The following is a 21,602-nucleotide window of genomic DNA, read 5'->3' on the forward strand; positions in this document are numbered from 1 at the left end:
TTTCCCCTCCTTTCTCCCCTCTCTCACTTCTTCCTCTAACTTAGGTTATAACCAAAATTAAATTCTTGCTGAAAGACCTGTCAGCGCTGTTTCTGTCTTCCTTTTTGATACTTTGTTCTTGTTCTAGGTCCTCATAATAAGCATACAGCACGATTCCCAGATATAGCAGTCATCCCGAAAGACGAGAGTGTGTCTGGAATCACAGCACCAGTGTTGCTCTGTGCGTTCTTTTCTCCCCTTGTCTGGCACTGCAGGCATTTATGGATGGAGATTTTAAGCCCGAGACCAAGAGCTTTGGGGGCAGCAGATGTTAGGGAGCCCATGGATGTTCCGCAGGGAGGATAATCAAAGTTCTTAGGTTTCACATGAGCAACCATTGCCGTCACCCTTCAAAAGGGAGGCCACTGGGATGATGCAGGAAGCTCAGAAACCTGCCTGAGGCCACACAGTAGGCTTGCTCTCCTTTGGGCCACCTAGTGTTTGCATTCTGGGGAGATTCAGTCCCAACCGCATCACCTAGAGAAGAGTACCTAAAGGGCAATGGTCCTAGGCTAGAGTAGCCTGCCTCAGTGCAAAGAGCAGTCCAGTCTCCCCCTGCTTGTGTGATTCCAATCACTTCACTCTCTGGGCCTCAGCTCCCTCATGTGTTCAGTAGGGGAGGTAAATACTACATCTGTGAGAAATTACACTTAATCAGAAGCCTAGCCAGAGTCAGAGGCCATCACTTTTCTGATTCAGTGGTGGCTGCCTTGGGAGCCCACCTCCCTGGTAGTGAGCTGGTTCTACCTTGGTTGGTTAGAGGAACCTGGGGTGAAGATTAAATCTGGAACAGTCTAGGCATCAGCATCTGTCCAGATGCCCAGGGGCAGGGGCAGACCAACAGCAGCAGCAACCTCAGGAGGCAGCTCCCAGGAATAATGTCACTGATTTTTTTTCCACTCACTCTGCAGCTAGATCCCTCAGACTACTCTTCTGAGACTGAATACAGTCCAGGCTCCTTTCAGAGGTCCCCCTCTGCCTCCATCAGCCAGGCTGTTTCCTCTCAAAGAATAGAGCAGTCTGGCACCACTGGTGAGGGGATGGGTAGGACCTCAACTCGTATCTGTCTGTCTAAGATTCCAATGTTTCCATCACATTCCAGTATCCCCTGACCTGGGCCTAGGAAGGGAACCTGAAGTTAAAAGACACTAAGATTCTCTGCATAGCAAAGCGAGTCAGTCTTCCTTATGTGAGCGTCTCATGGTACCTACCTGGAGACAAGGATAGAGTGAAAGAGAAAAGGAACAACACACACACACACACACACACACACACAGGTCCCAGAAACTCATGTCTGCACTTATTACCAGCACACTCTCAGGTCCATCAAGCCAAGGCAACTCCTGTCCCCAACTTAGCATCTTGGACTCTCCCATTCATTACTTTCAGACACTCAGATACCACCCTCTCTTGCCCAGGCCCCTCAGTCACACAGACATCAGAGTTCGGCGAGTTAATATCTGACATTACTCGACTATTGGCACTATCTGTCATTCTCTCTCTTGAACTGAGGCCCCAGCTTGGTTCCTGTCCAGCCTTTTGCCTCATATATGGGCTGTAAGGGGTTGATCTTACTGAAAAGCCTTATTCTCTAGCGGCATTCCTCTCAAGGGCCAGACTTACCTGTCCCTTCCTACAGAACAGATGGAGAAGGAGCTTAATACTACAAGCAGAACGGGATGGGGCAACCCCCATGACCTTGATCCAGGGTGCTGGCGTGCCCCTGAGAATCCAGCTGGTTCTAAAAGTCCGGGCATTCCTGTCACCTGCAAGGTTAGAGGATTGTAAGAGTCCTAGACTCCAACTGGTTCTGGGGCAAGACATGCCTAAGGGGCTTCTGTTGTTCTCTGTCAATGCATCAGGGATCATGCTCCATTCAACAAGGAAGGGGAGAAGAGCATATAGAGATCCCCACAGAACCCCTATCTTGAGGTTAGGACACACAGCAGAGGAGAGGCCCCTGATCTTTCTTTTACCTTACTGTGCCCAGGGTCACCACCATTACCACGTGAAAGGAAAGGAAGCTAGGCATGTTAAATTCCAGTTCTGGGCCAGGAAGCTCTCCCTCAAGTCTCCACAGGAGGGCACTTATCCACCACCTACTGGTTCCAGAGGGACTTAGCTGCTGCCACCTGGCCTAGGGAATTCAGCTCTGCCTTGCTGGCTAGTACTGAAAATAGTCTCTTAATCTCAGGATCTTAGAATAGCAAGGGACCAGACCCGAGAGGTCCCCTGCCCCCAGTCCTGGGACACACAACATGGATGAAAGAAGGAAAACTAAACCTTTTTTTCCTTCTTTTCCCTCATACAAATGGTTTCTAAGCAGTCTCTCCTAAGAAGTGTCTTAAATCATATCACATTACAGAATAACTTCCTTAAAGGGGGAGCAGGCTATCTTAGCAGATTCATAGTTCATTTAATATATTACCCTTAAACCTGTATGTAACAAGACTTGTAAAAAGAAAATTGCAAAAATGACAGGGATAAGGGAAATCTCTGGAGAAATGGCTTACGGATGCCTTTAGGGGGCGCCACCTCTTCCTGGGGGGTGGCGGGGAATGAAGGAGGCAAGGGCTGAATTGGGCTTTTCATGCTCTCTTTTTTATCAGATTCCAGGCTGGACCTGAGGAGTCTCTCCCCAGGAAACCTACCCAAGCTTTTGATAAGACCTGTCACCGAGGTGTGCAACCACCATGCCTGCGTTCCGACACCTTCGCCTATACGCGTTTTCCTAACCATATACAGTCACTTAGGTTTAGATCCCTGACCTAAAGATCCAGGAATCTGTAACAAGCTCAGAATGAGGACCTGGCATCACAGTGGTTGTAGCTGTTTCCTAGATGATAGTCAAAGAAAATCTCAATGGTGGTCTAAACTCAGCGCTCTAAACGCTGGGGATACGAATTGGGTAAAGACCTTGTCTAGTAAGTTGAATTCAGAATGCCTTATTTCAGTCTCATTTCCAAATTCTTTTTTTTTTCTTTTTGTGTGGCTGCAAACTGAGCCTTGTGTCTCACATATACTAGGCAAGCACCCTACTACTGAGTCATAAGCCCTTGCCCCTAAGGACTTCTTAGAAGCCTTAATTTTCCCAAGAATTCTTTTATTTGTTATTTACGGATGTGGGAGTGGTTGTGCTCTGTGGGTGCTGACACCCCTGAGGCCACAAGAAGGTGTCAGATCCCCTGAAGCTGGAGTTCCAGGCCTGTGACAGTTCAGCACTGGTGATGGGAACCCAGCTTAAGAAGATCAAGAACTGAGGACCGCTGAGTCATCCCTATGTCCCAGAAGCAGTAAGTGAACTGTGTATAGAAGCAGCTGCCCCCTCTGTTCAGGCTGCTGTAACAAATCCCTAGACTGGGCGGTTATGAACAACAGGAATCTATGGCTCACAGTTTTAAAGCATAAAAGAGGGACAGGTGTCAGCAGATGAAATGTCTCGTGTGAGGACCTCCTCCAAGGTCAGAGGTTGTTCTTTTCAGCTATGACGTCAGAGAGAAAACAGGGAACTGGGATTTGAATGTGAATTTTGAGGAATGAAAAAGATCCAGACTATTTTTTATGAAAGAGATAACTTAGGAAGTCATAGTTTAAACTGACGTGAAGGAGGAGGACACGAGAGGGGCCTTGACTTCCAGAGAAGCCTGGAAGCCCAGCGTGCTCATTCTGAGGAACTGTGTCACTAACAAATCCTAAGCCATGAGCTCATGTAAATCTGAATGACTGCCAAACAGCTTGTGTTGGCAACAATTCTAAGCATTGTCTGCACCTTTTGGCAGAACCATTGCCCTTCCAAAGAGATGGCATAGAAACGATGGGTCAATCCATTGCGCCAGAAATGAGCATGGACACGCTCTTGACAGATGCCACCTCCTGTCCCCCAGTGCGAACACCAGAGTTGTCAGGAACAAAGCCAGAGTCAGGCAGATCATTGATTTATTAACTCATCCATTTATTATTTCTTTCAGCAGATACCTGTTGAGTGTCTATTGCGTGTCTGCCTTGTCTGAGGTGATGGGAATACAGCAGGGAACAGACAGCAAACTCCTGCTCCTTCTAGTGAGGAGCACTACAGTGAACAAGGCAGATCTGTATGCTACTTATTATACAGGATGGAGAAAAGTACTCGAGTGGTGTGTGTGTGTCTGTGTCTTTGTGTGTCTGTGCCTGTGTGGGTCTGTGCCTGTGTGTGTCTGTGTATATTTGCGTGTGTGTATCTCTCTGTGTGTGTGTGTTTATGTGTCTGTATTTGTGCACAAGTAGCAAGATTAAGTTGAAACTGGACATGAAGAGACTAGGCCAGACTCAAGTTCCAATCTTTGAGTCGTGCCGTATGCTCCATGATCACGCTAGCTAAGCAGACATGCAGCATGCTGGATGAGACAGACTCAGATCTGGAGGTTACAGGGTTTTGTTCTTCCAACGATACACCAAAGTCTTGGAGAAGTCGTCAACCTTTTCAAGTTTGTCCTATAGTATTGTGGGGATGGTATGAAAATATAAAGTGCCCCCTGGGGACCTTATTCTGAGTGCCCTCCAGTTGCTCCTTCCTGTCCAACTCAGGATCACAAGGAAGGATGGGCCCAGAAATCATGCTGAACAAGTGATGTATTTCTGTTTTCCTCCTCACATATTCACAGTGCAAAGACCGAGATGATGGAGGAAGGTCATTGGAGTAAACAGAACAGAATGCTGGGAGGAAGAGGAGCTGCCCTGCATCTGAGCTCACTTCCTCTTCCTCCCCGCATTCTGTTCTGTTTACTACACCCACCTATGTTCTAACCTATGAGGGCCAAGCAGTTTCTTTATTATTTAACCAATGACCTTCCTCCATCACCGAGAGAACAGGACGGGTGAATTGCTAACCACTCCCTTATTATGGATTCAGCCAGGTCACTTTCCCACTTGGTCACGTTGGGCCTGGATTTACACTGACCCAGAGGTTAGGTTTGTGACCCAGGCAGAGGCAGGGAATCTAGATGGGCATTTTGGCTGCCATCAGGTGTTCCCAGCTTCACTGTGTGACCCAGCAGGGACGGGGAATAGACTTGAATGCAGCCTGAGCATGTCTACCATGTCAGGCTCACCCTCAGCTTTGCTGCAGGCTCGTGACAGAGAAACAGAGTCCTCGTTCACCCCTGAGATTTCACAAGTAATGTCGTTGACCAGCACAAGCTGTGTCCATGAGCCCCATGCGCTCGGTGCTCACAGCCTACCAGGAAACGAGCTGGCCGCTTCCCACACACCTTCCTCAAGACCGATGACATTCTGCTAGTGCACCACTTTAAAACAAGAGAACTGAGGGTCGGCAAGTTAAACAGATCCAAGTCCGCGGCTCAGCAGTTAAAGAGCCCAGACTGAATGCAGGATTGCTGGTCAGAAAAGCCAAGGTGTTGTGTCCATGTGCTCCAGGCAGAGCACTGGGAGCAGAGCCAGGAACAGCCCTGCACCCCGGGTCATGGATCCCCTTATCCCCTAATCCCATGAACAAAGCTCACGATTTCAATAAATGGCTTTCCAGGAAAACACATCACAAGGGCCGGGGGACATCTGACAAATTATAACTGAGCCATTCACCTGGGAAGCAAAGGGAACAACCTTGAAGACACCTGTGACCACCTTCTCAATGCAGGCCAGGAGTCGCCGGTGCCTCACCACTAAGCACCAGATACTATGGCCATCAGGTTCCTCCTTAGCCACCCCTAACTGTGTGACGTCATATGTCTAGAAAGATGGTGGCGCTCCCGGAAGTACTCATGGCAAATGGGGCAAGTGAGAACTTCCTCTCTGCGCTTCTTAGAATGTGGGTCAGGGCCTCCATGCTCCCTTTTGTGATGGGACCGCATGTGGAGGACCAGGTCAGCCGTCAGACGGAAGGCGAGGTTACACTTTGCACACCAGTTCTGAGTGGGCAAGCCTGGGGATGAGAGTGTGGGTGGCAAGAGAACCCGGCAGGCCGTGGTGGAAGGTGTCGAGGATGTGGAAGCTTGCACCTGGGAGTGATCCAGCCATGGTGTGGGAGCCCCGTGGAAAGTATTGCAGAATAGAATGTTCTGGGACAGCACGTGCAATCTCCAGAAATCTCCTGTGAGCTTGAAAGCTGACAGCTGAGCCCAACATGGGATATCCACTGTGGTGATGAGTCCTGAGAGCTCCCATGGGCCCTCTGCATTTCCACTGTCCGGAAATGCAGGAGAGCACCTGGGCTTCTCCACGGGGCGGGAGGCTGGCCTCCTGAAAGCGCTTCTCTTCCCACTCCGGCCTGCACCCGGCCATAATGAGCACTCTGTGCCATCAGCCGAGGCTCCGGGGAGATCCTGGGGCAGCTGCTGAGTGCCAAGCTGGCCTTTTGGGTCCTCTGGCTTCCTCTTCAAGGCTTGAATGTCGCCTGGCCTCTCCTGGAGACAGGACAGCTCTGTGAAGGAACCCTGCCTCTGCTCTGTGCAGGCCTTGTAGCCCAGAGGCCTCTGCAGTCCAGGCTTGTCCAGTGCTGTTGATAGGCTCAGTTCAGAATGGGCCAGATCTTGGCCACCCTTCCCTGCAGCAACTCCAGAGTCCAGGAGGCTTGCTTTCTTGAGCAGCCCTGCCTGAATCTGCTTAGGTCCCACGAGCCTCCATCTTTTGTCAACTGAAGGACTCAAAGAAGCTGCTTTTTCCTCAGCCATGTGATCAGAGGGGCCTGACAGGCTAAGCCAGGTGCATGTTCCAGCGACCATTAGTCTATAGGGCTTCGAAGTTCCAAAGGACTGGTCCCTAGCTCAAAGAGAAGTTATGTGATCAGAAAGTCCCCGGTGAAGGTGCAGAAAAAGAGAGCGACAGTGAGGCGGGCACTGGTCATTCAGTGTCCCCTGTAGGCTGACACCAGACAAACCCACTTTTCCTGGCCTTCCTTTGATGTCTGTGAAGTAGGAGCAGGGTCATCTGAGGAGAAAGAGAGACAATGAACTCAGATAGTTTAGACACCAGCAGCGTGCAGAGGCAGCTTTTTGCAGAGAGAGCCCTGGAGCTGCGACGCCAGATTAATATGCCATGGCTCCATGCAGGGAAAGGCAGGGAAGCCTCAGAAACACCGACTGGTTAATAAGTCTGGTTCAGAACCACAGAAGCTGGAGAGGTAGGGAAGGGCACCTGCTCTGGGACAGAAAATGGGAGATCCTGACACCTACCAATAACCTGACCCGGCAGGGAGAAAGAATGTACCACAGCTCCCCCTCCAGAAAATGTCTGGCCTTGGCCGATCCAGAGTCCGGAGGAAGCTACAGCATCGGGGGAGGCAATGTGGACGGTTCATGGCTTCACTACCTTGGTGCCTGTGGCATGCCTTTCCTTCCCTGTCTCCTACACTAGCAGCCCCTTTCTCTACATCACATCTCCAGCCTGCTTCCACTGGCTGTTTGGATTCCTCTGGACCAATCTTAGATCCTTGTCCCTGCTTTCCTCCTACTCCCACCCAAGCCTTGTATGGTCCGGCTGCTTTCCCTGTGGACCCTGCTCTGGCGGAGACCATGCAGTGACCACTGCTAGCTTTATGCACTCTTTTCCCTGCTCTGGTCCCTGATAGGGAGTGGAGTCCTTTGGGAGTCAGGGACTTGATAGACAAGCTAAGGATTGGGGGGGAAAAGGTGGGGTTCTGTTGGGGGGAGATTTGGGGGCTGTTTCATAGAGACATCGCTTTCACCTCACCTGGATATGGCCACCCTGAGTCTCAAAAGCAAAGCTATAGAGGACTCACAGTACAAGTGGAAGGGAGGAAGAAGGGCAGCCACAGCGGGGTGCAACAGCAGAGGATGAAGGCCCCAGGGTCCCGAGGGATGCCAGTGCAGGGTCCTATGGACGTTCTTCCCACACTGTGGGAGCTAAGCACCAAACACGTGCTTAGAAATGACTTTTGCTCCCAGTGCAGCTTATAACTCAGCACCACTTCCTTTGAGAGCTGCTGTGCAGACATGAGGGTCGCTCAGGAGCCTGCCTACCAAGCGAAGCCATGGCCCCCAACAGCGCCATGGCCTCTCCTGCCTTAGTCACCATATTGCCCAGCTGCAGCCCTAGGCACAGCCTTCCCTGGGCAGAATGAGAGCCACTTCTATTCTGCTGACCTCTCCGGCCCAGAAGAAAAAGCCTACGCTGCTGTCTACCCTCTGCAGCCCCCAGAGGAGTCCTAGGTGAGGCATACAGCAAGCAATCAGAAGGTACTGTCTGAATCAAAGAACCCCTAAGTTAGCCAAAAAAGAGGTGGGAGATTATTGCTTCTTGGGACAATAGAGCAGATATCTGATCGTTTGTGTCACCTAGCATTTTCCCAGCCAAGTCCTGCTCCTACTACCAAGGTTCTCTGCAGCTACTCAGTCCCTGTCTTTCTCCAGCCCAGGTCTCCAGCTACCCCTCCGATGGTGGGACCTACTCTCGCCCCTTATCCTAATAAATTCCTTCTCTGAGTTGGCCAGAGTGACTTTTGCCACTTCTATCCAAAGCACCCTGACTGTTCTAGAAGTGACAACCCCACCCAACTCCGAGAGCTCGCCTCCAGGACTCTATCAGGGAGGATGTCAACACAACACACACTCACATGTGCACACGTGTGAGCAAACACACCGGCCGAGGCTAGCACCCAGTGGCACCATTCCTGCAGCCGTCAGTACTGGGACAGCCTCTACCGTATTAGCCGAGTCTAGACAGCGTCAGCTGCCAGCTTGACTTTTCTGACAATTCTAATGTGTTTATACCCACATTAGCAGGTTTTCTTGCTGGTTGGCAGGCTGATTTTAATGCCTGTTGTCAGGTGTGCTAGGCCACTTCAGGTCTGAGGAACACTTGGCAGGGTGGGTGTGGGCTGTGTCTGGCCTTTGCCTTACACTGAGGCACAGTCCACTCTCCACCTGGCCTTGTTCCTGTCTAGAGCCTCCTTCTCACCACTCACCAGGCTCACTCTTGAGCCATTCCACAATTAACCCCACTCACTTCTCCTTGATCCATGTCCACTGTCTACTTGTCCCAAACCACTGGGCATTCACAGATGAACTAGCTTCTGACTGTGCCCTGGAGGTACTGGTTGAAAGGGAGACGCCTAGGAGGCAATGCCATCAGCTCTCTGAGGAAGGCCTTCAGCACTGCCCTATCTCTGCAGGCCCAGCCATCTGGTTCCAAAACTAAGAAATAGAACCAGACCCTCTCCTTTCACAGGTACTGGTAGAGCCACAGTGATGACTGGACCAGAATTCTAGAGGCTTCATCACTGGAACGACTTCCCCTGAACCAGAGTATGCGGAAGTGACTGGGCTCCTTACTCCCGGGGACTCGGGGGCTAGTTGGGCAGCTGCTTCCACTAGATGCCTTCTGCCTCCCTGTGCAGGGAGCACTCAGCACATGCATCTCCCACCTGCCCCTTTCTTTCAGAAGTCCCCGAGGAGATTAAAGCAGCATCAACTTTCTGAGAGAGTTAAAATACAGAAGTTACCCAAAGTGCAGGAAAGGGAACCTCAACACACTCTTCTCTGACTAAAGCGTTTGTTTGCACAGCCGCTATGGCAAAAATAAATGCAAACACAGTCGTAGCCCCCATGTGGGTCTGGGTCCTGAAGTCCCTCATCATGCATACTGTGTGCTAACGGGATGAAGTGGGTCACCTCAGCATTCTTTCTAGACCACAGCTTCAGCAGGCTGCTTCTAGCATCAGACATCATGTTGACCAGTATCTTGAGAGTGCAGAGGTGACAGCAGGCACAGGGTAACCCTGCGCAAAGCAGCCAGCCCCTCAGTGTCCCAGGTTTCTACCTGTAAAATGCGCTAAAAACATCTCCAAGTCCATGCCTGATCTCCCAGGTGTAATTAATTGATAAATTGCTCCTCCCTCTCTCAAATAATAGCAGGTCTGTTTGAATCCCCACCAGTTTCTATTCCATGAGCCCACACAGACACACATGTACATTTACATAGGCACACTTGTGCACACACACACAAACACTTAACACATATGCTTAACACAGACAAATACACATATACTTTCACACAAACAAACACTAACTCACACATGTTTGCACAAACATATTCATACACATTAATACAAACACTCCCACGATACACTAAAACACACTGTCTCCTCTCTAATCTCAGATACTTCTCCAAAGTCAGCTGGGTCTAGATAATGTTATATCCAAGGATGTTCAAGAACCTGCATCAAAATTCCCTGATCTCACCTCTGCAGAGACCCTACAGTGCCACCTTCATGGTCTAGGCAGCATTTTCCAAGCAGAGACAGCTCATGCCAGGAGCCAGAACTTTCAGTGGCATGCAAGCAGATATGACTGCCCTCTTCTGAGGGGCATGCAGGGCAGAAAGGTGGTCACCAGGATGTTCCATTATATAAAAAGAAAAGTAGTGATAATCTTCTATTTAAGTGTGTATAGACCAAAGGTTCCTTGTATTTGATTTCATTTAATTTTCACGCAAAAATTGTGGTGCATTGTGTTTCTCAACCCAACATTTTTTGCCAACCTATCCCATGTCATTTTGCTCAACTCCACAGGGTAGCTTTTGACACCACTGTGAAACTGGAGAATGCCAGATTTTGAGTTAGATATCCTATCCCACCACATGTCCCATTGATGCCATCATCCCAAACCTTAAAAATGGGGTGGGCGAGAAAAGGGGAGGAGAATAAATGATACTAAGGAGAAAGCGAAAACAGAATTGGAACAGACAAAAGCAAACTAAAACTAAATAGAGGAAGGAATAACGAAGGATGTGTATGTGTGTGTGTGAGTGAGAGAGAGAGAGAGCGAGAGAGAGAGCAAGAGAGCTATGTGTGTGTGTGTGTGTGAGAGAGAGAGAGAGAGAGAAAGAGAGAGCTATGTGTGTGTGCTTATATGAGAGTGCACACCTATCAGCATGTGCATTTGGCTGTACATGCCTTTGTACATGATTGTGTGCACGTGTATGTGGACATGTGGAATCTTTGCCTGCCTCCCTGAGACTACCTTCGGCTCGTGAATCAGCATTGTTTGGGGTTAATTGCAGGCAAGTCTCAGGATTTCCTATAAAGCCCGTCTCAGGCCCTGCTCCCACATCTACTTCCATGAAAACTGCGGGATGGAAGCCTCTCAAAATGGAAGATCATGTGAGGCTGCTGTGCCTTACTCCTGCCGGAACCCTGCTGCCTCTGTGTGCTCACCTCTCCTGTATGGACTCCCAACCCTTCCTTTAACACCGGCGTCTGTCTGAGGGCCGGGGTCAGTCTCATCCTTCTGCAGCCGCATCTACAGCCCCTCATCCCTGTGCTTCCCAGATGGCCACCACAGATGGGGGAGCTCATCTCCACATCCCGACCACAGAGCTCTGTGGGTCAGAAGTCTGACCCTGTCTCCCACCTCACCTGCACCCTCACCACCCTGTGTGTCTGTGGACCCGTGCCCTACCCCTGCGCAGCTGTTTTCTGGACAGACTGGAACTGACCCTTCCCCTTTCTCCTCCCGCAGACGCCAGCTGCCCTAGGCAGTGACGGATCTATGCAGCCCTTGTTACTTGCTCTGCACCTCATATGAAAAGACTCTTTGTTGTCCCGGGCTGTCCTCAATGGCCTCAGTTCATCCCGGGCTCTCCATCCTGACACTCTTTATGGGTGCGCATCACTCCATCATTGTATCTGCTCCACTAAAAGGCTTTTCTTATCATTCTTGGCTCTGTTCACTCTGGTGTCCACAAGGCACAAATTGAACAAAATGGTTCAGAGCCACTCACTCCATGTTCTTCTATCTGGAAAAAAAAAAAAAAAGATGACATCCTAAGACCCTTCCACTATTCTCGGAGTCCTCAGATCATATGATAATCCTATGATCCAGAGTGCTTTCTGACACCAGGATCCCCAGATCAACAAGGTAGATATCTTACCATGACCCATCTTTCCTGTCATAGATACTTCTCCCTGTAGTGCCTATCTCGTGAGCTGCCAATCGGAGTACTGCTATTGACTAACACAGCAAGTGCTACATTTTGAGAGATCAGTCTGTTTCCAGTCTTATTACTCATGCTTGAGTACAAACTGCAGCCTCATCGGTCCAATGTCTAAAGGGCTCTGGTTATATTCTCCCATGCAGCCTTGCTGTTCCCTCTGCTGTGGAGCCCCATTTACATCATCAAGGTCAAGTGCACAGACTCCAGGGACAGAAGACCTGGACTCCATCATTCTCTGCCATTATCCACACTAGGACCTCTGCTTCCCCCTCTGTAAAGGGAATGTATGGATACTCCACCCCCATGGATTGCCATGAAGATTGGTTACAATGGTCTATCTAAAGTGCCAAGGAACCTGGCTCAGCACTCGGTGTGAAGACAAATTGGGTGTCATTCTTATCACAAAGCGACAGAGTCACCTCATAGCTACCTTTCCATTGCTTGTGAACTCAAAGAAACTAGCACACAGTGCTGTTAAACGAATAAACGAATAGCAAGGGCACTTCTTTCCTTGTGCTCTGTTTATAGACGCTAAGATTCTTGTTAAACTGGATGCCTCCGAGTCTGAAAGTCCTCTGAACACTGCGTTAACTCTCACGGATCTGAGTTGCAGTTCAGAAGGTAGTTCTGCTCCAAGACACCGGACACCCGCTAGTCTGTCTCATTCATTTGCTTCTCTGTTGAAACAAAAGAAGGCATAAAACAACCCCAGTGTTCCAGTCTTTGGGTGTCCCTAGTCTCTGGAATCTTCCCTTTTGGAAGATTCCAGAATAGAATCATATATTCATATCTGTATAAGAATGGTGAGGGCCTGTGTTTTCCTGTGGGAAGTGCTCATGTAGGCATCTGATAGCTCTGGGATATTAGAAACGTTGGGAACATAAAGAGCTTTCCAGGCTTCCATAGAGAAGCAGAGCTGAGGGCTGTCTAGCCAGCTCCTAGGGGTTTCCATGTCCAGCTAAAGCTTTAGTCTTCTAGAGTAAGGCAGCTCAAACTCAAGCAACGTCAGTTCCCAGGACTACAGTGAAGCTAGACTCAGGACTAACCCAGCTTGGCCATGTAGAGCCACAAACAGGTAGATGACATATCTTCACCCCTCCAAGCCCAGGAATCTCAGAAACAGAGCCAATGAACTCAAAGGGCAAAAATGATGCTTCACAGGGGCTCTACTGGGTGGATTCAGAGTTAGCTATGGCCAAGGCTGGCCAGGACACTAAAGCAATGAGCAGTTCTCCAATAAACATCAACTGGCCAGCAAGTAGTGTTATCTGGGGTGATATTTAACTAGAACCTGTGGGGCTGAATTAGTTCTATGGACTCAGATTTCAAAGCATAGCTTGAGCTGCAGTCTCAGCCCAGCCATTCACTAGGTGCAGTACCCAGGGCAACCACTCAGGGTGTTAATCACCTTATAAATAATGCTGGAATAGTGATGTCTACTTCAGGGTGCTTCTAGTTGGATTCAGTGGGGGTGTGTGTAAGATCTCAATACAGGAGGCTCTTGCTGCTGGTACTACTGGAAAGGAAGAGCAGGTGTCGTACCCTAGGTAGGGTTTTACCTCCAGGGCAGCATTCACAGGATAAAGTACATAGCTTATCTACCAGGCTGTTCAGCAGAGACCCTTTTATACTCAAGCAGTAGCATTGTCTAAAGAGACAAGAGTAGGGACATTTTTATAAAGATATAGACTGTGCAATGAAGGGAAATAAAACTTAAAACCCCGAGGCTCAAGATTTCACTTCGTATACTTTTTAAATGGCTTATCTGTTCTAAACATGTCGCCAACTCCTGGATTTCTGGAAAAGAAATCTGCTAAACAAAACTGCCACGCGATTCTAAATCAGCCGGAAAGCTCCCCTTTCCCCACTGCCACTGCCTGTTCTGTCTCTCTGGCAACAGCGGTTGGAGGACTCACAAGACAACTGCACTCTCCACCGCGGAACATTCTCCAATCCAAAGCTCCCAGCTCATGCTCATCGATTGTCCTAACTCTTTAGTATAACACTGCGTACTCTTCTACCAACCCCACCACCACCCTCATTGACCAGATTCTACTTCCGCTCAGGTTTCTGTGGCTTACATGTTGTCAAGCTTCCTTTTCTGCATCAGTGAAAAGTTAAGCTGGCAGAATTATCATCAGAGGCACAATAGACTACAAGGTCAATTTAAATTGTGTCTAAGAAGCCAAGGCTGCCAACCTCAATGGGTAATTAACATATTCGAAAACAAGCAAGTTTGTGTATGCTTTGTATGTGCTTTTGAATAGAAAGACATACCATAAATATCATTAAACGTGAAATTATGCTTTTGCCAAGACTAAACCTTTAACAAAGCGCTTAAAATCGCTTTGATATGCATGCTGCATTTGGTTCCCTAACAATTTAAGCAGGCTGACTCTCCTAGATTTCTTCCCTTTAAAATGTATGTAAGGTAATCTTTGAGGGCAAAGTGAAATGACTTCACATCTGTCCCTTCTGTCTCATGGAGACGGAACACACCCAGCCCTGGGCTCCCATTGTCTTCCTACAGTCCAGTCCAGAACGCCACCCCCTCGGTGCCCCAGAACCTGACAGACACAGCTTGCCCAACAGGCACGCATGATTGCAGCTGTCCCCTCAACGCTACTTGGCTTTCCTGGCGTGCTGTCTGTGCCTATTAGGAAAGAAAACGGTTTCAAGGAAAGGACACAGCATCTTATCAAAACAAGGTATTTTCTTTCTGCTCACCCTGAAGACTCAGACATTAATGTATTTTTCCACACCAGACATTGAGTTACCTTTCCAGATCTTGGTAAATATCTGTCGAAGAACACATCTGTGATCGGGTCATGGTTCTTACCATGGCACTCAGCTCAAGCCCTGTTGAGAATAATAGAGTGCAGGGATGCATGCATGAAAACATAAAATCAAGAACTGCAACACACAAACACACAAATGCGCGCGCACACACACGCACACAAAGAAGTCACAGAATTATGCACAGAAAAGAAACGGGGGCAGAGGGAAGAAAAGATGAGGAAGAGAAGATTTAAAAAAAAAAAACAACGAAAGGAAAGGAAAGGAAAGGAAAGGAAAGGAAAGGAAAGGAAAGGAACGGGAGTGCAAGAAGGAACCGCCAATAAAGATAAATTTCTACAAGGAGAAAAAGTGAGAGGAGAGAGACACAAGAAGATGGGCCCCAGGGAGTGGACTAGAGAAAGATGTAGGAGGAGCAGGCCACAGACGGCAGGGAAATCCCGGCCCCAGAGCCTTGCGAATTCTGCCCGGGCAAAGGCCATGAGATGGAGAGGCATTCCACCGCCGCCCTCTCCCGCTGGCGAGTCTCCTGCCGGCGCTAGTCTCACCTGGGCTCTGCGCAGCATCAGCGAGCCTGGCGGGTACCAGCTGCAGGGCGGCCAGCCTGAGCTGCAGAACTTGGCTGGGGAGCCCAAGGGAGTCCAGGCCCCGCCTCGGGGGCGGTACCTTCAGGTCGCTAGCCCATAGGGTCCCCACCCCTGGCCCTTCTAAGCTCCCAGGGACCTAGCTCCCTGGGACTCTCCCGCCTTACCCTCAGGCTCCGGAGACTGAAGGACAGTCAGGAGCTCTAGGCTCAGTCCTGCTGCGTTTGAAAGTCGCGTCTTCTCTCACCTCTGAGCTGTTGCACAGTACACTTCAGCATCTAGGCTCTTGAACCCTCCTGGCCCTGGCTGTAGTGACAGTTTGGTGGCGCGTACCCTGCATGAGATGTACAAGGACCCGTCTGCTCTCAAACTGATTTCCCCTAACGGTCAGAAAAGCCTCCTGGGCTGCAGTTTCACAGCGCTCTCCTGGCCTTCCCTGGAGTATCCGCTGACCTCCTGCTTTATCAAGTTGTGGACAGCGGCAAGGTCCCTGGCTGCTGTCAATCAGCAAGTGTCCTCTAGAGAACTATTCTGGAAAAAGGGGTAGAGGCAGGCAGAAAGGGTCTCTGTGAGAGAGATGACTGAGATGGGTGCCCATAAGGCCATGTTCTGCAGGACCAGGGATTTTCCGGGAAGATGGGGTAGAGTCAGGGGCAGGGTGGTACTTGGCCCAGCTGCAGCACTCCTGTGTATGAACCCTGATGTTTGAACCTGGGTCGCTAATCCTCTTAAAGTCAAAAAAAAAAAAAAAAAAAAAAAAAAAAAAAAAAAAAGTCAGTAGGGAAAGGAGACTAAAAGGAAAACCGCACCAGTTCCCCAGCTCCTTCTTTCGCTCATTGATTGACACAATTACTATGAGGTCACCAGGGATCCAGGATGCACTGAGATAAACAGAGCCTTCCCCGGGGCTTTCAGAATCTGTTACCAAAGTAAATGGGAGGTGGGTAAGGTTGGAGCTGCACATCCCTTAGAATCACAGGTCTTAGTCAATGTTCTATTCCTGTGACCATGACCACGGTAACTCTTTTAAAGGAAAGCATTTAGTTGGCAGCTTGCCTAAGGCTTCCGAGGTTGAATACATTATTATCATGGTGGAGAGTTTAGCTGCATGCAGGCAGGTGGTGGAGCAGTAGCTGAGAGCTGCATCCAGGTCCACAGGCAGAGAGGTAGACTCTAGGCTTGGCATGGGCTTTTGAGACCTCAAAGCCCATCTCCAGTAACACACTTCCTCCAATAAGGCCACCCTTTCTAATGCTTCTAATACATTCAAATGCATGAGCCCATGAGAGCCATTCTTATCTAAATTACCACAAGGATGTTTTCACAGCAATTCTTTTTGTTAACAGAGAGGAGAATAGAAATTAAGCACCTGACCAGAACTCCAACCATCCACACAGACAATCATCAAGGTCAGAGAAACACATTTGCGAAGCCAGTAAGCTCAAAACATGGATTGCCGAGGAGATGCTGTCAAATAGCCACTAGTGTTCGTGGACACCAGGTTGGAAGGTCTCTGGGTGCCTTGGAAAACAAGGTACATATTTACACTTAGCTGTCCACCTGCACTGTTACTCAGGAGTGAGTACAAAGCAAAGATATCTTCAGAGGTGCAAAACCACCACCAATGTTGGTTTAAAAAAAAAAAAGCTATGCAGTACAAAGAGGCTAAAAGCATGCTAAGCTAAGTGAATGATACATTAGCATCAGTTGGAAAGTTCTTTGAAGATGAAGGAGTGGAGGAAACAGGACTGGGGAAGAAGACGCAGAGTGCTGACTGCAAGGAAGTTGTACCAGGGCAGATAGGGCATCTGAAGTTATTAACATGGGCTGACCTCCCGACTGCTGGGCCCAGCCATTGGCTAGAAGCAAGCAGCCTGGGAGGTGGTCAGTTTGATGGGGTTGTATTGTAGAGTGAGAGAATGGGGTAGATGCTAGTAATACTCCCCTCCAGCTACACACACACACACACACACACACACACACACACACATACACGGTAGAGATCTGAATGGTGACATTAAATGACACACACAGAAGGGAGAACCAAATGGTGACATTGAATGACACACTCAGAAGGGCAGGTAAAACTCATTTTGTCAAGCTACATACATTTAGAAGAGACATACCTAAGGACAAGCAAAATACAAACAAGAAGCGGTCATAAATAGGACAGGGATGGTGAGCAGACCAAAAGAAATAGTCTTCAACGTTGGAAACTTAAAGAGAACAAGTTCCTAATGAAAGTGATTTATTAACCAAGAAAACAGCAAACTTTCTAAATGTGTATGCATCTATAAAGAAAGCAAATTATATCTAAAAAGTGGCATTTTGTCAAATTCTCCATTACGCTGAATGTCAATACTACACTAGAACACGTGCCAAAATTTAGAAGATTTAAACAGTAAGACAATTACTAGGTTCTATTCAATGGGTCTCCCCCGAATCATGTGTTAAGATAAATTCTCCCCAAAAAATAAACTTAAAAGAAATTGTGCAAGTCAGGTTCTCTGATTACAATGAAATTAGTGTGGAAAGTGATGGCAAACAGAATGTTAAACACATACACAAAACTGAAAGCTTTAATCAATATATATAATTCTGTGTCTTAGGAGAAATCACTCAAAACAATGCACATAAAAATTTTAAATATTCTATGAAAGAAAAAATGGGGTTTGTAACCCAAAAAGTTTATATTAACCAAAAAGGGGAGAAATAAATGAACTAGAAATCTAACCAAATATATTAGAAAATGAATAGCAAAACAAATCTCAAAGAACTGAGAAGAAATGATTTTAAAAAGGAACATATATGTTAAATAAATAACAACAATACAGTAGATCTTAGAGCCTGTGCTCCAGAGTTTGTATCATTGCAAAGGCCCAGGGTAGAACTGACACCAACAGACACGGCAGAAGTCATGTCAGGTCACCAAGATCTCCATTTTGTCCTGGACAAGCAAATGTCTGCCCAGTCCAGCCTCCCAGTGACTCTGGTAAAGTAACAGCTATTCTCCTTGTCACTGTACTGTCACAGAAGCTCAGGGACCCCCGTTTCTACGGAAGAACAGGCAAGGCCATTGTGGTCAGACCCCGTATCACAGCCCTCTGTGACCAACTTACTTCCTGAAGGCAAGGAGCCCACTCTAGGGCTTCTGAGCACTGTACCAATGTCTTGGCCCCATCTGGGTCTTTGATACTTCTCAGCCCATTGACTACCAGAGATTTCCTTCTCAGCCATCTGGGAAGGCCACCAGGGCCTATGTGGAGATTGCAGCCACTACTGTGGCTTCTCTCTGACACTCAGAGCCCCTTGCCTTTGTAATGTGGAATTTCCCTCTGTATTCTATGATTATCATTGATTAATAAAGAACTGCTTTGAGCCTATGGCAGGGCAGAACAGAACTAGGGGAAAGCTAGGCTGTATGCTGGGAGAAAGAAGGGCAGAGTCAGAGAGACATCGTGGAGCCACAGGAGACAGACGCTGGTCAGAACTTTAGCAGGTAAGTCACAGCCACGTGGCCATACACAAATTAATAGAATTGGGTTAAATTAAGATGTAAGAGTTAGCCAATAAGAAGCTAGAGTTAAGGGGCCAAATAGTGATTTAATAAGTACAGTTTCTGTGTGATTATTTTGGGTCTGAGCCGCCGAGCAGCCAGGAGCTAACTAGCGGCCTTCCTACAACACCTTTGCTTTCTGCATTTGATTGTTTCCTGTCCTAAGAGGAGTCTAATCTGTCTAAAAGTAGAGCTGGGTAGACTGCACTGACCCTCAGGCCCTTCCTGGCTGTCAAAGGAGGGCAAAGGGACTGAATTTGAAAGAGCGGCCTGAATTCCTTCCTTCCTGAGCAAGCTGAAGACGGCAGAAGTGCAGCCAATAGAAGGTTCAGGGAGTCCTGGCTGGCTGAGTGCTTTTTTCCTTGTTGTCTGCATCCTTTTAACACCCCAGGCGGTTGGTGTCCTGGGTGTGGTGCTCGCAGGATATCCAAGGCATCCTAGGTGTTGATGACAAGATGGAGGTTTTCTTCTGGTCTGGGTTCCTTCTGTCACCCTCTCTCTCATATCTCCTTCTTCTTGGAAATCATGGTCCTAGACTTCAGCTCCCAAGCCAGGCCAGCAATCTTCCCTCTGAAAGAGAATCCCACCCTCTGCCTAGCCCAGGAACAACAAACAGATCATTGGTGGCTAAGCCAGCACAGGTGGGGAGGTGGAGGGTGAGTTTTTGGAAATGACAGTCTCATTGGGTCAGTTGTTCCAGAGAGTGCCTGTGAGGCCAAAGAAAATACTCAATGGCCACCCTGTTACCTGTGTCTTACCTTCTCCCATGGAAGCCTGCTGTGAGGGCCAGTGGGGCTAAGCCACACTCTGGGATGGATGGGAGGGCTGTTGACCCAAGGGAAGATGTGAAATATCTTTGAACTACGTACAACTGCTCTGGGCACCCCTTAGGTGATGCACTGCCAGGCAAAGACATTCTAAAGCCAGGAAGTGCACTGCTTAGACAGGGTCATAGGTCTATCTGACAGAGGCAATTCCGTTCCTCAGTTGAGTTTCTATCTTTCCCGGGGATTCGAGTCTGTGTCGAGTTGATTAAAACACCTAACCAGCACAGGTTCTTACAGGCACTCTGGAAATGTGTCTGAAAATGGGGTCAACATGAAGTTCTTCATCCTCCAAGAGGTTACGCACACAGATGCAAAACCCACAGTATATCAACTTAAGATCCACAGTGTAGCAACTGCTGGCCTCTTCTGTCAGCTCCTGTGTGCCTAGCAGCTGGGTGGTCACGTGGGCACAGTTGGGCATGCTGGGTGGTTGCACTTCACACAAGGCACCGCTCTCATGGAACATACATGATACAGACGAAGGATACAATAGATATTTGTCTCCTCCAGAGAACCCTCTAAAACCTGCTGGACTTATGGTGGGTCATAGGAAAGAGAAGTCTTGATCCTGAAATGGCCTTCCCCCCCTCTAGATTGTTTCTAGCCTAAAGCTAGAGACCAGGGTCACAGTGATGGGGAACCTCCTTCAGCCAATAACCTCTAAGAGGCTGGACCAGGTTAGGGTGTGACCTTTTGGGTACCCAGAGAAAACCACCAGCTTGCCCAGGGATCGATCTCTCTCTCTCTCATTCCTGTGTTACACACCTGAGGTTGGACTTCCCATTCCTATTCCATGAGTTTGCCCCTTACAATAAAGAAATGTAATTGGAATCAACTTGAGATTCTTTGACTTATGTCCTCGACTCAAGTAACCTCACAGAATCCAACAAATGAGAAATTCAAATGCTTTCCTTTATACAAATTGAAGGAAGGAGACTAAACTTAGTCTTTGTAACTCAAAAATTGGGAGAAAGGGAGTATTACAGAAATGTTTTCCTTTTGGGACAGATAAAGTTGTCAGAACTAACAGTGCCTTGTCTAGTCATATGGTACAAGAGATCCCTGTCCTGGCAGGTGCATGTATCTCAAGAAACAGAGCATCTCCCTGAGCAACGGATTTGTTAATGAGTAACAAGTTACAATCTATTATTTCTTTTATTAAACTCCTAGCCTGATACCTAGGATACAGCAGCAAAGATCTCTCAATCTTGGCTCTGTGGCACCTGAGAGGTACAGTACATTGACATCCGGGCTCTAGGAACCCAGGAAGGAGGGGTGACCGATGGCAACCTGGACGGAAACCTGGAGCAGCTGACTGGGAACTGGTGGCACTGGGAGCAGGAAGCTAGAGGCAGATACTCTTGGCTCGGTGGCAGGCTGACCCTGGGACTGCAGGAGTCCTGAGCACAAAGGGCCTCCAGGAGGGCAAAGTTGGTACACCGCCCCTGCAGGAGAGAGGAGAGACAGAAGGCTGAGATACCACAGCAAACAGCCCCTAAAGCTGCAGTAGCTTGGTTACCAAGTAGCGGGAAGCACCACCAAAACCACCGGGTAAACTTGGGTGACCACTCTTCTCCCCTGGGTCCTACCCTCCCACCTGCACTCTCCTTCCAGATCTGCTGCAGGTAGTGGGAGTCTGAATGGTGTGAAGACAGAGAGATCCGCAGGCTCTGACTTTGAAAAACTTTGTCCTTTGTGTCTTACCCAGCAGAAGGATTTCTGGGAAGGCGATTAGGGATTTGCGGGTGGGCTAGAGATGTCAGAGGATCTTATGCAAACCCCAGCAGGAGACATTGCCACCGTGAGATGGTGGGGGGGGCTCCTGAGGCTATGGAAGGTGAGGCCTTAGCTCCA

The 21,602-nt window shown here is 48.5% G+C and overlaps 1 protein-coding gene across 2 annotated transcripts; it reads right to left on the reverse strand.

Annotated features, from left to right (window-relative positions):
* Window positions 1–4,817: 4,817 nt before the first annotated feature.
* Window positions 4,818–15,378, reverse strand: Znf488 (zinc finger protein 488). 2 transcript variants are annotated; one of them, XM_057770413.1, is made up of 4 exons: window positions 15,330–15,378; window positions 14,763–14,844; window positions 11,568–11,787; window positions 4,818–6,960 (listed from the first exon to the last, which is right to left on the reverse strand). In XM_057770413.1, exon 4 carries the CDS (start codon window positions 6,753–6,755, stop codon window positions 5,742–5,744), a length of 1,014 nt encoding a protein of 337 aa, XP_057626396.1. In that variant the 5' UTR covers window positions 6,756–6,960; window positions 11,568–11,787; window positions 14,763–14,844; window positions 15,330–15,378; the 3' UTR covers window positions 4,818–5,741. The 2 variants fall into 2 exon arrangements, with proteins under 2 accessions (XP_057626396.1, XP_057626397.1); XM_057770414.1 differs by lacking the exon at window positions 11,568–11,787 and having other exon boundaries at window positions 15,330–15,358.
* Between the last annotated feature and the right edge of the window lie 6,224 nt (window positions 15,379–21,602).

The sequence above is a fragment of the Chionomys nivalis genome, chromosome 5 (assembly GCF_950005125.1).
Source record: "Chionomys nivalis chromosome 5, mChiNiv1.1, whole genome shotgun sequence".
Classification (NCBI taxonomy): domain Eukaryota; kingdom Metazoa; phylum Chordata; class Mammalia; order Rodentia; family Cricetidae; genus Chionomys; species Chionomys nivalis.

Bases quoted from the DNA above. Each gene is read 5' to 3' on its own strand.
- Znf488 (XM_057770413.1), bottom strand. From the start codon at position 6,755: ATGGTCGCTGGAACATGCACCTGGCTTAGCCTGTCAGGCCCCTCTGAT.